Source organism: Notechis scutatus, chromosome Z, assembly GCF_049901735.1.
Source record: "Notechis scutatus isolate UNSWTSFEM ecotype Mainland chromosome Z, rNotScu1.2, whole genome shotgun sequence".
NCBI classification, from domain to species: domain Eukaryota; kingdom Metazoa; phylum Chordata; class Lepidosauria; order Squamata; family Elapidae; genus Notechis; species Notechis scutatus.
In genome coordinates this window covers 30879950-30895795 of record NC_142025.1, presented here as the reverse complement: position 1 = coordinate 30895795, position 15846 = coordinate 30879950, and the positions used below count along the sequence as shown (strand labels likewise).

The following is a 15846-nucleotide window of genomic DNA, read 5'->3' as shown; positions in this document are numbered from 1 at the left end:
CAGATCAAATGTAGCTGATAGCTGCTTGAAGTAGCCATCTAAAAACATTCACTGCAAGTGGAATCTGAAGGGAAGGAAAGCATCTCACCATTTCTTCAAAAATGCAGCATTATACTAAAACATAGCATGAGAACAGTGTGGGTTGATAGGTGTTTGGATGTTAGTGCTTTTTTGTATGTTTTGTAATTTAGAAAAAGCATACACATACTGTCAAATATTTTACAGGACTTGGAAAGTTCACCATGGTTTATTGTTTGCATTTATTGTTCTTGATCTGCTTCTTTTCAAGGGCATTAGAGTTATAAATACATATTTCTTAAGTTTTTTTTTAATTAATAGAGAGCAAAATTAAATTGCATACTTTTGCTTCTGAAAAGTCTCAAACCAGCAAAGATGTCAAAAATTGCAGTCACGTGACCGCAAAATTCTGCAGTTGATTGTAAACAGATTTGGTTGTCAATGCCCAAAATACAGTTACATGTCTGGGAATAGAGTAGTAAGCATTAATGGTAATATACACTTCATTAGTTCCTATTCTACTTACACCTCTTAAAAATCAAGCCAAAATAAATACTTAAAATATTAAAATATAAGAAGAAGAGTAAGATGCTTGTGCATAAAATAATCCTTAAAAAAAAAATCTTGGTTCTTTAAAAAAAACAACCTAATTTTAAAAATCTATAATGTAATTTCCAGTAGGAGTGCATTCTCTTAATACAATCCCGGTTAGCTGACCCTATCAGAGATAGCATCTTGTTTGTTGAATAAATTGACATCAGTCTTAACTGGCTCAGAGATCATAAATGCAATCAAAACATACCACAAGACTTTTTGCTGCAGCCTCTTAGAACTTGAAGTTTTGCCAAACAGCAATAGAGAAATGAGAAATGGGGGAACAGAAGACTGCTGGAGTTCACTAATGATAATATGTAGATAAATGCAATAATAAATGAAACTTTGAAATGAAAAAAGGCTGGATGGTGAGGGGAAGAAACCCAATTTAAAAGTTTAAATCTGTAATCTTTTTTCCAGAGTGACTTTCTGTGCCAAATAAATAATGGGATTTCTTAGTAGATTTTAGGTACATATCCACAATTCACAACTAATGACTAAAGAGAGATTTTACACTGAACATTATTATTTCGTCTTCTGGCCAGTAGCAGCATAAAATGAGAGTTTCATAGACTTTTGTTCTAAATGAAATGTCTTCCTGGAATATTCTTACATTGCAGCAAGAGGTTTCAAGACAGCGTGAAATTCTTAACATATGATTAATTATGATTTCCCCCAAATTTACATCATCTTAACAAGAACACATGGTCTAGAATTGGAGCTGATCCTTGAGTGAAGATGAATCAATCCTACTCAAATGGAGATTGTTTGCAGTGATAATTTCCAAATCAGGAGAAGAAAGAGTTTCTTTGTATTCTGCACTAATCAGACCTCTTCTTGAATAGCCTGATTCTGGACACCACAATCTTAAAAAGGATTCAAATAAATTGGAACAGGTTCAGAGAATGCAGTCATAGACTTGAAATACAGTATGGACATGTGATTAAACCCTGAAGAAAGAGAAGTTATAGTACAAATATAGTCTTCTGAGCACCCCACCCTGAGCATATGATAGTCACTAGGAACAATCCACAACCATGGAGTATTGTAGCTGTTGGGCAAATTCATAGTAAATTTGACACCATGAATCCTGCTTGTTTGCAACTTGAGCACACAATTAAAAAGGATCTGAAAAGTTATACCACAGAACTTAAGTGACCTTGGCACAACTTTCATTCATGCGATTATGCCCAGAAATTTTATTATAATGTAAGCAAGACTTCTTCCATGTAAAATCCTCCAGAGGTGTTGCAGTATAGCCTGTATAGCCAGAAAGTGATTCTACGTGACTAAAGCTGTAATTGAGCACATCTGGTAAAATTTCAAATTGGGGGAAATCAATACAAGAAATTCAGATAAAGGAGCACCAATTTGAATAATGGAATGGTTTTTATTTAAAAAAATATTTTCACAATACTTTACACATGCAGACTTAACATCTACATATCTATGGTAAAAAGGATGAATAATTGTTAGCTTAATTTTATTATAATTGTGTGCTGTCCTCTGTATTTAATATCTACAGAAAAAGCAGGATATAACAGTAACCAATGTTTTACAAGTTTCATGCATTTCAACCATATATTTTGGATCAATAATAGCAGGAAAAGAGTGGCCTGTCTTAACTCTTTTAATTTGAACTGGTATTTCACTAAATGAAAATTAATCTACCTGCATTTAAAGTTTCGATTTGTATCTTAGCATATTTCCAATGTAAAATTTCCTTTTTAATGTCTGTTATAAAGTAAATAACATTCTGAATGATATTTTTTTTCTAGAAAATAGGAAAAGAAAAGCCATTTATATACATACAAAATCTATACAGCATTTAAACTAAGCTGTACAAATACAATATATACACAATCATATATAATGTTATACAAAGCTGAGACTGGAAAACAATTATCAGACCAGAAATCAATAAAAGTGAGCAACTAATTAATACTTCCTGGCAAATAAGCCAGAATTAAAGTTTGATTGAAAGTTTTTCAACAATTATCATTAATGCAACTCAGTGTTTCAAATGCAACCTTCCATGCAGTGGTAAATGTAACAGTGTATATTTTAGATGAATTCGCTTAGGATTATTTCCAAATATTTTCATGAATATAATGTATGGAAGAGTATATTCACTAGCTTGCTCCATATGAACTACTGTCCTGGAATTACAGGAAATCTGACTACAATCCTAACCACAGTTTCCTGAATGTTTAGACCCACTGGACATGAAACTGGCACCTGTATAAACTTGCATAGGAGTCCTTAGTTTTAAATACAATGTGCTGCAATCTTCCAGAAGTCGCTGAACTGTATCATTACTCATCTATTGGCCATGTTGGCTCTAGCTGCCTGGAATATGAATATGCTCAAGGCATTATTTCTTTCAACATTAGAAGCTGATCCTATTCCTAGGATTCTGAACTGTGTCTATTTCATTGGTGTTATTAGCCAGCAAATGTGGTTCCTTCCTAATTGTCCCATTTAAACTGTCAGCAAGTATGATTTAATCTCATTGCATCTTTCTTTTTTAATGTAGGTTTGTTGGTTTGTTTTAAAAAAAACTAAAACTAAATAGTCTTTATTTCCCTTTAGTTCTTGGGCAGGTCTGCACGGAAGTTAAGTTAGAATGAATTCAGTGATATTTAATACAACATTAGAGGGCATTGGACTGCAACTTAAATTGCCCAAATCAACAAACATAAAGTGTTTCCATGTAATTCATGCAGTTAAAGCATGTACAAATTTCACATTGTAATAATAATTAAAAAACAAAAACAAAAGACTCCTTATAAATACTTCCAACAGATTATGATTTGTTTTTATTCTTGAAAAGTCTTGTTAAGAAAACCTGAAGAGCTTAGGTGAAGAACTAACAGTGCTAAATTGAGGTATTATTGTATTTTAATAACCTAACAGTATGAAGTCAAATATTGTGTTCCTTTGGTTTGGTTTTGTTCTTGATACACAGGAAAATTCATTCAGCCAGTCATGGAAAAGGCAAATCTTGAATGTTACGGTCATTGGATGTTTTCTACTGAGACAGGAAAGAATGGTCTATTTTTCTTCCACTGTGATCAGGCAATTAACACTTATCTCCAATCATCATGGCAACATGACAATGGTTGTTTCAGCATTGATTATTTCTCCATCGTCCAGTCTTGGTTTGATGATACTAATGTAGCACCTGATGCATGCATGTCATATATAGGTTATTCTTTTCTTACCACTCACTTTTCATGTAAAATAGCGACAATCTGTAGAGTCAATATAACAGTAAGAAGTGCAGCGTAATTTTCCATAAGACCTAAGAGAAAAGATAAGGCAGACATGACATATAAATTATTTATTATAATTTAAATGCTATTATTTATTATAGTTCACTGCACTAACAGCCACATGTTTATGGTGTGCCCTTTTTATCCACTTATTGAGTCCTTCCCAAAGACCTGGAATAGGCAGAAGTTCTTGTCTGAAGGTGTTAACAATATTGTCACGAGATGTAAACTGCTCCAAGTAAAGCTGCCTTTTGTAATTGACATATTGCGTGTATTGGTTGTTTCCATTTGTACCTATTTTTTTTACTCATAGCACATTTAAGGAGGCTTAATTTTACTTAAAATGAACCCTTAAAAAGAAAAGAAACTGAAGGTTATATATAGCAAATTTTCAACCAAACTGGAAGAAAATGGTACTCAATTAAACAGATAGTCTTAATCCTTTAGACAAAATTGAATTTAAAGATATTAAGAATAGGTTTTGAATTCTGTTTTCTGTAGAAAGAAACATAAAATTGTCACATGAAGATAATGCAAAATATGTCCCCTTTCTAGAATAAAATAAGCTGCCATTGGCAATAGTTATAACCATCATTCCATTATTTTGGAGAAGTTCCTAATCAAGCTTTGTCAATACATACTACTAAACTGTCAATCTGGTACAGTGGTTAAGATCATGATTTAGAAATCAGGAGACTGAGAGTTCTAGTCCTATGTTAGCTATGAAAGTCAGTGGAGCTAAGTTGGGTCAATGATTCCTTCTTAGCCCAACCCATCTCAAAGGGTTGTTGCTATGAGGAAAATGAGGGGATGAATGTAGGTAAATCATGCTATTATGACTTACTTACAAAGTTATAAAAGTGTGATTAAAAAAAGGAAATAAAAGTACAAAGGAGTGAAGTTCTGTGTAGGTATTATGCCTTTTATACTTTCACTTCTCTTCCAGGTTTTTCTGACAAAGTGGATTCCATAGAAGGAAACAAGAAACAATCAAAGGCTGCTAAAATGTAAGTTGCTAAGGATTACAAAATATAGCTGAAGGATTACAAAATCATCTAGAAGTTCTGTGAGCTCTTGTAATAAACCAGAGCAGCCTGCCAATGAAAATCTCACCTGGAACCTGCCCAAGAGGTTCTCCTGGAATTGAAGCCCTGTTTTTAATTTTCACTATCGGTAGATAATCTTTTTCAGGGTTTGCATCAATTATGTCCATACAATCATTTGCCTTTCAAAACAGATCTACAGCAGGACACGGTTCTATGGCAAGTTACAATTAGATACAGGCCATCAACTCAGCCGAGTTTTGGCAGAGCTATCTTTCTTGTTCCTGCCAATTAAAATGTCCCAAGAGGGCTCTGCAGATAATTTCATTTACAAATTAAATGCTTCCCGTAAAATAGCAAGAGCATCTGACAGCATGCAGAACAACAGCCACTGCAGGTAAAAAGATTGCTAACCAAAGAAAACTGGTTGTTTCAATACATACAAGTCAGATTGCAAGCAAGCAAAGATCCAAGTTAAGTAACCTGCTGGGAACAACCACAGCAATATTTTTGGAGACAGTTCCAGTATGTGAATGAAGAACTAAAGAAATGAAAATAACCTTGTGAAAGAGGAGGAGGAGAATTTTATTCAGATTTTATCTTCCCTAATTTTTTGGAAGATAAAGGGCAAGAAGGAGGATACATTCAAACTCGCAGATTCTGGTACTGGAATCTATAATAGTAGTTTTAATCAAATTTTAGTAATTTGATACTCAATAGTTAACATGTTCTGTGAAGAGAAAAGGGGGGGCAAATTATGTTCTCCACTCAAATAGTTCTCACAATGTCAATAATTGGGACAAGAATTTCTCTTCCTAAGTGGTGCAGTCATAAAGCAGGATGTCATGTGATCCTGGCATTCCTTTCTGCCATCATTAAGAGAGGATCATAGGTGTTAAGTGAGGATGTCATGTGACCATGACCATGACTTAAGATTTCCTGTTGGCTTCCAAAAAGCAAAGTTAATGGAGAAACCAGCAGGAAGTTGCAAGTAACGATCATCTTAGGCAACTTGCAAGTAGGATGGTGGTGGATAGTGCTGTGGAGTGAAAATACGCAGGGGGTGGATGTTGTGGCCTGGGCAAACACAGCTGGAGGTTGGATGTGACTGTGCAATGCAGGCAGGGATCTCACACTCCTTAGTGGGTTCCTCAAGAGAAAAAGCAAGGGAAGCCAAAGCAACTCACCACCTTCCCTGCTGTTTCCCCATTTACTTTGCTTGTGGCAAGCTGGCAGGGAAGGCCCTAAATGGCAATCATGTGACCATAGGATGCTACAACCATTGTAAATGCTAGTCAGTTGCCAGGTGGTCAAAACACAACCATGTGATGGTGGAGGCACATCAGGCATAACAACAGGCATAACACTGAGGAACTGTTGTAAGTAAAACTTGTTCAGCACTATTGTAATATTAGCCAAGAACTACTTGTATGTGGTTTTTGTTTCTTAGAAATGTTCCAAGCAGCATGGAACATTCAAAAGTAGTTGGGGAATGAGAAGATGGTTTATAAAAATCCTCATTGCCTTGATAGCTATTCATATTTAGGAAGCCACACAAAAGTAAATATGTAACCACATGGCCTTTTCTACTCCAAAACTGTAGTCTATTTTCTGGAGCTCACTCAAATGCTACCAAACAATAAAGGAACTGAAATGCATTTACTGAAATCATTAATTGGATTTAATTAACTATACATTTAATGTTAGTTTAAACTAGATTTAATTAACTAAACAAATATAATCAAATGTCATTTTTAATTTTTAATTTGGACTCATCTATATTTTGAATATCACTCACTGTTTGGCCTTCAGTCTTTTACAATATTTATCTATTTGTTATTATAAAAAATTATGTAGCTACCCATCTTTCAATCAACTTTGGGCAGCAACCAAAAAAATTTAAAGAAGCACAAAATCACTTAAAAGTATAAAATTCAACTAATTTAAAATCTGGCACAATTTAGTTCTAATGTGCATCTAATCTTCCCCCAATGCTTGATGTAAAAGCATTTAAAGCCTTATGGGAAGCTAAAAGGTGGAGACCTGCTGAACGAGCCAATAAAATTTCAGTTCAAATTTAAACCTAATATCGCTTTTTTCAGATTAGTTCCCTCCAATCCCAGAGTGTGGTAAATTTGAAGAGACTGTCACCCTTCTCCACAATTATTTTGTCCTTCAGGTTCACCCCTTGATTTTACTTGCCTTCCACAGTTGTCTGAGAACTAAGTAAAGCAGAACTGATTTGTGCCTATGCACATATCTTTGTGTGTGTCTACAAAATACATAACGAAAATCAAATATTCCTGATAATGTGCAACTATCTCTAGAACACAATTGCTCATCCAATCTTTTCACTTCAGAATTTAATTCCTCTTTATTTTTCAAGTAATCAGAGGTGAATGAATAGTTTTGCAGATCACTTCACTATTGCTCTGCAACTATTGATTTGGAATAAAATTAATCTTTCTTATCACCTCTAAGCCAATACAGAAGATTTGTATCTTCAAATTTGTAGTCTTCAGGAAGCTTTTCTTTAAATCAACTATATCTCCCTTATTAATTATCCCTCCCTTCCCTGGAAATAATTATACTGCCTCCTTCTTCCTCCTTCCCTTGTGTTCACATTTGTTTAATCAAAACACGTCTTCTGTCATTCAGTTTTAAAATGATCATACCCAGGGAGATATGTTTTGCACGTTAAGTATCCAAAGTCATTCCCATCACATTCTTCTGCACCTTCAAGCCGATAGCCATCCCCACAATAAGCATGGTGGCATCCTATTGTTTAAAAATAGAAAACAAAAATATGTTATTTTGTAGATACATAGTTATATTTATATTAATATAGCTTAGATTATATCTATTATCTTTATATCAATTGATGATTAAGTTATCAATTCAAATTATCTTTACATCAATACAGTTTATTGATACGGGCTTAGAAGTATTTATAAGTGTTTTATATTATATACCACCTCTACCCACAAAAGAAAGGACCCAAACATATGTAAAACTTTGAAGTCTTTCTTTCAACTGATTGAATGTTGAGAGGCACATTGCTTCTCTCACCCAGGAGCAATATTCCTGCACACCCAAATTTGCTGTGTAGCAGCAAAGGTCAGCAGAGACTTAAGATAGTTTCCTGTTAGCGCAGCTCAGCCATCTTGAGACAAAAAAAGCCTGACGTTGATACTGTTACAGTGATATAAAAGTGACTGGCTCTCCTAGAAGAAGCTGTTTGGTCAGTAGTCAGAAAATGGTCTTATGAGGGTTGAATTGCCCTGCTTAGCTATTGGCAAGTTGAATTGCTTAGCTATTGGCATAGATTTTTTTCTCTTTGTTCTTTACTCACTATATTTAAACAAGATAGTTAGTTGAAGATCTTGGCCTTGCAAAAGAACTGCTTGGCTAATTTTAAATGTGGTGGTTTTTTTTTTTTTTTTTTGTAGCTTTCCATATTGTATGGACACAGCCCATACCTGGGATGAATAGTATATGAATTAGGATGTTGTATGAAGTCAGAAAATAAGTTAACGAATAACCAGATTAAACATTTTGCATGAAGGCATGCAGCAATCAGCAGATGATCACAAACTAACTAACCACGTTATCTTCTATAGCATATTTTTGAATTCAACAAGGACATTAGTCTGTGGTTCTGTGTGTTGTCTAGTTCCAGAAAATTGGCTTGAATTAGCTGTGGTGCAGAAGATAATTATTATAAACTCAAACAACAGATTGCAACAGACTTGAAAAAATGGGAAAATCTACAATTATCTCTAATAGGGAGAATATCGACAATTAAGATGAATATATTACCAAGGATTTTATATTTGTTCCAGACAATTCCAATTAAACTAGGGAAAGAATATTTTGAGGATTTAAGTAAAATAATACTGAAGTATATATGGCAGGGAAAGAAGGCAAGAATTAAATTACAATTGTTACAAGATGCCAGAAAAAGAGGAGGTTTTGATTTACCCAATTGTGAATTATATTACCAAGTGGCAACACTGATGTGGGTGAAAGAATGGATAGTCTTAAGGAATACTAGATTGTTAACATTAGAAGGTCATGACCTATTACTGGGATGGCACACTTTTTTATGGTATAAGGAAAGTGAAACACATGGGTATTTTAGGAGACACTATATTCGTGATGTTTTATTATTAATATGGGAGAAAATAAGGAAACAACATTACATGAAAATACCAGTCTGGTTGTCAACTATAGAGGCATTTTCATATCCAATTGTCCATAAAACGGAGCATACAGTAAAATATGGTGAAATATTAACTAAAGAGGGTGAACTCAAATCTAAGCAAGAACTAGAGGAACAAGAAATAGAGATGAATTGTTATTCATATATGCAAATACATTTTAGATATGATAAAGATCATAAGATAGAAAGATTTTATAATGAACTTACTGAATTAGATGGAATTTTGACAGGTACTGATGAGATACTTACATTATATTATATGAATACTTACTTAGAGTAAAATTAGAAGAAGAACAAGTAAAAGAAACAATGCAGTGGTGGTAGTCAGCCGGTTCGCACTGAATCGGGCGAACCGGTAGCAAGAATTTGGTATGGGTCGCCGAACCACTAGTAAGTTCTAGCTGGCCATGCCCCCCACCCGGTCGCCCTCCCGCCTGATGCTCACTCACCCCGCCTGCCTGCCGGACATTCACCTAAGGTATTTATTTCTTTTTTTCCCTCCCGACAAGTCAGCTGTAGATAAGATCAGCTGTGTTGGGATTCCCCTTGCTGAGGCCCAGGAAGACAAAAAATGGAGGGAGGAGCTCAGCCCCCCGCTCCATTTTTTGCCTTCCAGAGCCCCAGAGGAGCCTTAGGGGAGCAAAAACGCCTCTCCACAGGCTCTTCTGAGGCTAGGAAGCTCCCAAAATGGAGTTTGGAGGGGTGCTGCGTGCCCCTCCCATGCTCTGTTCCTTTTCTTCCAGAGCCCCAGAGAAGCCTTAGGGGAGCAACCCCCCCCCCCCCCGAGGCTCCTCTGTGCCTAGGAAGCTTCCAAAAATAGGTGGGGGCTGCAAAAAAAGCCATGCCCACCCAGTCACATGGCCACGCCCACTAAGCCACACCCACAGAACCGGTAGTAAAAGTTTTTGAATCCCATCACTGAAACAATGATTGCTTGGGGCGGGGAATTTTGGATATGGGATAGATTTAGAAAGATGGCAGAAATTATGGTCTTGAAACTATAAAATAACAATGTCAACAGCATATAAAGAGAATTTATATAAGATGTTTTACAGGTGGCATCTATCCCCGGCAAGAATAGCAAGGATGTTTAAGAACAAATCAGAGAAATGTTGGAAGTGTTATCAGATACCTTGATCATACTATCACATGTGGTGGACAGGTGTGGAAGCCAAAAGATACTGGACTAAAATTCATACAAGGCTGGAAAAAATGACAAAACAGCATATAGACTTGAAATCAGAGATATTTTTATTGGGTATCTTACCTGAAGGTTACAGTAGAGAATTGATATATCTGATTATAAATGTTTTAACAACAGCTAGAATTATATTTGCCAAAAATTGGAAAAGTGAAAAAATTCCGATAGAAGAGGAGGTGACTAAGAAAATAATGGAATGTGCAGAAATTAGTAAATTGACATTTGCCATTAGAGAGCAAATTTGGGATTTATTTTATCAATGACTAGATAAGAAAATAGGGAAATATACTATAATATAAATATAATATAATAGTAAAGATATGACAATGTAATGATATGTTATAACTGATTACAATTAAATGAATGATATGAACTAGGTTTTGTAAAAGTTGAGATTTGCTCGAAAAGGATGATGTGAATTTATAATTAAAGTCTAATAAGGAGTTAATAATATAATATAATGCAATATAATATAATATGCATAGTTGATCTATAAAATATGAATTTTAATTTAAATTTAGAAGGGAAAGACTGTTGATATTATGCACATAAGATATGTACCAACTGACACACTGTACAATGGAAAGATGGTTTTATTTGATGTTTTATATTTGTATTTGTTAATATTTGTTGTCAAAATAAATAAAAAACTTTTATTAAAAAAATTACCTGTGGTTCAATTAAAAATAAGAAGCATTTCTTTGTATCCCTGCCATAAATAATCCATCTGGCATTGGCTGGCTTTCATACAACTACATTTATCCTAAGTTCAATATCAATTTCTTAAAATTTGGTGAAAGAGACATAAAGATTAGTTCTATTTGTTGTTTTGGACCACACCAATACCAGCTAATTATTTCAAATGATCTGCTTTCAATCTTCTTCAAAACAATTAAAGCTGTGAAAAAAGAAGCATTTGATTGTTTGTTTTAAGATAACCTGCAAATCTATAAGATCTACTTCCAAATTTTTTATACTAAAATATAAATATTTATATAAAAACTATTTTTATTAGAATTACATATGATATATATATATATATATATATATATCCATATGTAATCCTAGGTATATATTTTTGTTTCAAAAAAGCTTTCCAGTTTGTTATTTCTTCAGAGATATTTCAAAATAAATTCAAAATAAAAATTTAGAAATCATACAAAAACAAGTATGTCATATTCACTGTTTTTTAAAAAAGCACATACAAAAACAGTGTAAAATTATATATTAAAATAATTTTAGGAGAAAACAGCTAATATTTGATAATATAAAATATATAAAAAAACAAACGAATGTACAATTAAATAAATAAATAAAAAACTAATGTACAATTAACTGAAAAGTTATTTTGCATAATCTTAGCAGAGACTTCTGAACCAAAAAAATATCTTAGATTATAATTCTCAACCCATGACCATCCTTTTGGGGTTTATTTTTAACAAAAGTTCAGTCCAATTGTAGAAATCATAGTCTAATAAATCTAGAAGATATCAGATTGTTCTTTCATACACTATTTACTAAAAAAAGAAAAAAGAATGAAAGGCAGGAATAAAAACTGGCCTAACATAATCCAAGGAATGTAATAGCTACATAAAGGATTGTTGATAATATATTCTGTTTTCAGTATTCAAATTACTATACAAATATGGATGCTGCTAACCAAAAATTAGAATTAGTCTGAAATGTATTCAAAGAAAACAGTTTCCCCAGATTTAATAGGAAGGTTTTAAATTAATAATTCCAATAATTGGCCTTGCCTAGTCCAGGGGTCCCCAACCACCGGGCCGCGGACCGTACCGGGAACGCTGAACAACTCCTACCGGGCGCGGCTTGCTGGGCGCCGCCATCTTTTTCATGAAAAAGTGCTTCCGGTGAGCTTTTCCGGGTAGAAAGCTCACCGGAAGCACGTTTCATCAAAAAGATGGCGGCGCCAAGCTGATGCGGTACCGGGCAGCGCGTCAAAAAGGTTGGGGATCACTGGCCTAGTCCACATAAACCTCTGTATTTCTACCAGCAATGCTGTAAGATAAATCCTGTCATTAGTTAGCAAGTATCATATTTTAAAAAGAACTGCATGCACTAGTGTCCAAATGCAACTGTATGTATGAATTATGATGTGTTTTACCAGTTTGTATATAAACTAGAATAAGAAACTGAGAAATGAATGGACTAAACATACTTATACAATCATCAGTCACAATGGTATTGCCATCATCACATTCTTCTCCATCCTGAATGATGCCATCTCCACAGACGTTACTATCTCCTAGCAGATGATCCAGTGGATAGGAAGGTCTTAGCTGCTGACACAGAAGAAGATTATATAAATGGAGCTCAATGTAGGAAGAGGACTTCTTTAGTCTATGGCAGCCAAAAATAAAGAAGAGTTTGGTAATTGTTTTCACAAGATTGTATCTCATAAAAACTGACACCTTTTAATAAATGTGTTGGTTTGAAAAGGTAGGTACTAAATTCTTTTTGGTAAAATGCAACCAATACCATCCTTACTGATTTGAAAAAATAGATATTGGTGACATATTGTGGCTACAAAGCAGATAGTCGTATTACCTTTTATTGAATTCTTTTTTAATCAGTATTCTGCAAGTATTTGACTAAATTTATTCTTGGAAATCCTGTATCAGTTATTTTGGGGGGAACTATGATAAAAATGTATATCCAAAGTAGAATGTAAGCCATACTCTACATATGAAGGGGTATATTGTCAAAACTTTTTTTTCATGAATCCAATTACTTAAAGCATAACATCTAAGAACAAAAATAGACATGACATTATTAATTATATGGTGGCCATTCAAATTTATAAAACTATCCATTTCACAAACAACTGACTCTAGACAACATACAGCAAGACTAAACAAACATTAATATATACAAAATACAGATGCTTGTCATGCAATATTACGTTGCTGGATCCAGGCTTAATCAATCAATTAATCAATAAGACCAACTGAATTCCATTCAATGTTTTAGTTAAGAATAAGTAAAGTCCATCAATTCCTTTTTAGGAACAAAAGGCAATGTGTGAAATTAGGCAACAAAATGATGAAAGCAAAGATGATTTTCAAGGATACACAACTATAGGGAGATATAGTGAATACAGTAGCAATAAATTAGATGCAGTTCTTATTTCTTTTCTTCCTCCCTCCTTTTTCATTGTTCCTCCAATGTCTTTTGCTTACTATTTCTTACTCTGTTCTGCATTTTGCATTTCACTGTTTTTACCTCAAGAGAACACATATGTACTTTTTTTGTAGACAGGAATAAAATCAGAACCAAATACAATGGCATTTATTCATAAGTAAGACTAAAGTCTAAATTCCAGTATGCCCTAGACATTGATATTATCTGTGTATATTTTATCACTGTGCTAATCTTCTCTTGGGATAGCCCCAAATAATTTATGAAAGAATAAAACAAAATAAATAGATAAGCAAACTAATAGGCAGTAATCCAAAGTAACAAATACAAATACAAGGATAATTTTAAAAAGAAATATTACAAATAATCTAAAAGATAATTTGATGCCCTCTTTAAAATGCCTGAATTGTGACCTTATAGAAGACAATATAGGGATCAGCCATATTTCCCCATGGAGAGAGCGCCATCCCAAAATTTACTGAAATGTATTTAACAAAAAATAATTTGTATCTATCACTTCTTAAAAAACAACCAAGAAGACATCAGATACAAAAACCACATAAAAATATGCCTTTTACTGATCAAGAAATCAAATTCTTTCAAAATTACACTGTTTTTTCCCCTTTTTACCTGGATTGGAAACCATCCAGAAGTATCTTTAAAATATAAAGATCGCTGATCTCTTCGAAATGCTAGGGCATTTTCTGTGTTTAATCTTTCCAGGTCTTCCTGATTATTCACTACAAAAATCTGAAAATTACAAATAGAAAAAGGAGGGAGATTAGATCACTATAATATTTATGTAAGACAATAAGTCATAGTACAAATATATGAGATGATTCCAAATCCGAATAGCTTGGGGTCAATATTTTGGATCTTGCCAACTGACTCTCCAATTCAGAAAAAATATTATGAATTTGAAAGTGTTCTGTGGTTGAATCATTAAACAATATCTCAAATGCTTGCTTCTATGTAATTAAAGGCAGAAAAAGTAAACTTATTATGGATATACTGTAATATTTTATAAGAAAAATGGATTGGAAAAAAATACGAAGAGTATATACATGCATACATTTATATTTGCTTATTCCTTATAAGGAAAATAGGATTATACTCCTTCAGTGCTATTCCGTCATAGACAAAGATATAAGGAATTTATTGGTACTTGAAATGTATCATTTAATTATATCATTAAATGTATTTTCATTCAGAAGCAAAGCATGACATTGTTAACCCAATAATTGCTAGCACTAAGTAGAGGTAGTCCTAGCTTAGCAATCACAATTGGTACCAGCAGCTCCATCACTAAGCACCATAGTTGCTAAGCAGAAAATCATAATGAAGTTACAACATCACTTTCCATTCAGTCAATAAGGAAGTCACCATAATTGTTAAATGAGGCATCATGGGACTGCAACTTATTATTTTTCATCTGTGTTCTTCATTACTCTGCTTATTGCAAGACAGCTGGGAAGTGCACAAATGTGAATACATGACTGCATAAAATTGTAGTAGTTGTACATTCAAAGATTGGTTGCAAAGCTTTTTTTTACACTGTCACAACTTGCTAAATGAGGCAGTCAGAAAGTGAAGATTATCTGCATGACTCAAGAGTGACACTTCAAAAGCATTTAGCTTAGTTATTATAATTATCTCAGTTCTTCAACAAAGCAATCGAGTCATGCTTCAATTACATAATATGCCATCTTAATTCCTGTCAAACTCACTTACTGCAGGTACTTTGGAATAGGCCTCTCCAAACAGTGGTTCCTCATATGGTGGGCCATTCACGTTTGGCTGAGAGTTGCAGAGACATTTCCCTGGAGGTCCTGGAAATCCTCTTTCCCCTTTTGGCCCCATTAGTTGTCCTAGAAAATATCAGATTGCCAAATTAGAAAGTTCTGAAATAGACACAGACATATGAGAAAAAAACAAACCGGGACTTAGCTGCCATCTAAACCATTAATATTTATAATGTACAAGTGTTATAAATAGTTTTTTTCCCTGTTAATACTAATAAACTGGAGAATACATATATTCCTTTCATATTTGGTTCTCGATGAGGATGGCACTGCTGGTGCCCAGTCAGGGGATCTTACTGAACTTGCAGCTCCTACCTGAAGAGTAGGTGGCACTCATAGCTAGGAGGGCCTTCATGCAACTTTGGTTATGTATTGTATGTACCCATTCCTGAACTAAAGAGCCTTTCTCATAGTCACTCATGCTCTTGTGATCTTCAGACTGGAATATTGCAATATGTTTTACCCTGGGCTATGTTTTAAAAGGATTTGAAAGCTCCAAATGGTGCAGAATGCAAGAGCATGGGAAGTTATT

The 15846-nt window shown here is 34.0% G+C and overlaps 2 protein-coding genes across 4 annotated transcripts in view; one reads left to right on the top strand and one right to left on the bottom strand.

The window, feature by feature from the left end:
* The window catches only part of PLEKHA8 (pleckstrin homology domain containing A8), a 63369-nt gene extending 52351 nt beyond the window's left edge, over positions 1-11018 (top strand). Inside the window, exons 14-15 of the mRNA XM_087944903.1 lie at positions 4834-4894; positions 10208-11018. Of these exons, the coding sequence (XP_087801029.1) occupies positions 4834-4860 (27 nt within the window). The 3' untranslated portion in view covers positions 4861-4894; positions 10208-11018. The remainder of the gene's footprint in view (positions 1-4833; positions 4895-10207) is intronic.
* COLQ (collagen like tail subunit of asymmetric acetylcholinesterase) overlaps positions 1983-15846 on the bottom strand; it is a 54652-nt gene continuing 40788 nt past the window's right edge. For all 3 annotated transcript variants that reach the window (XM_087944904.1, XM_087944906.1, XM_087944905.1), the window contains 5 exons: positions 15244-15380; positions 14143-14262; positions 12533-12653; positions 7606-7708; positions 1983-3916 (listed from right to left, as the gene is read on the bottom strand). In XM_087944904.1, coding sequence (XP_087801030.1) covers positions 3847-3916; positions 7606-7708; positions 12533-12653; positions 14143-14262; positions 15244-15380 — 551 coding nt within the window. In that variant the 3' untranslated portion in view covers positions 1983-3846. The remainder of the gene's footprint in view (positions 3917-7605; positions 7709-12532; positions 12654-14142; positions 14263-15243; positions 15381-15846) is intronic.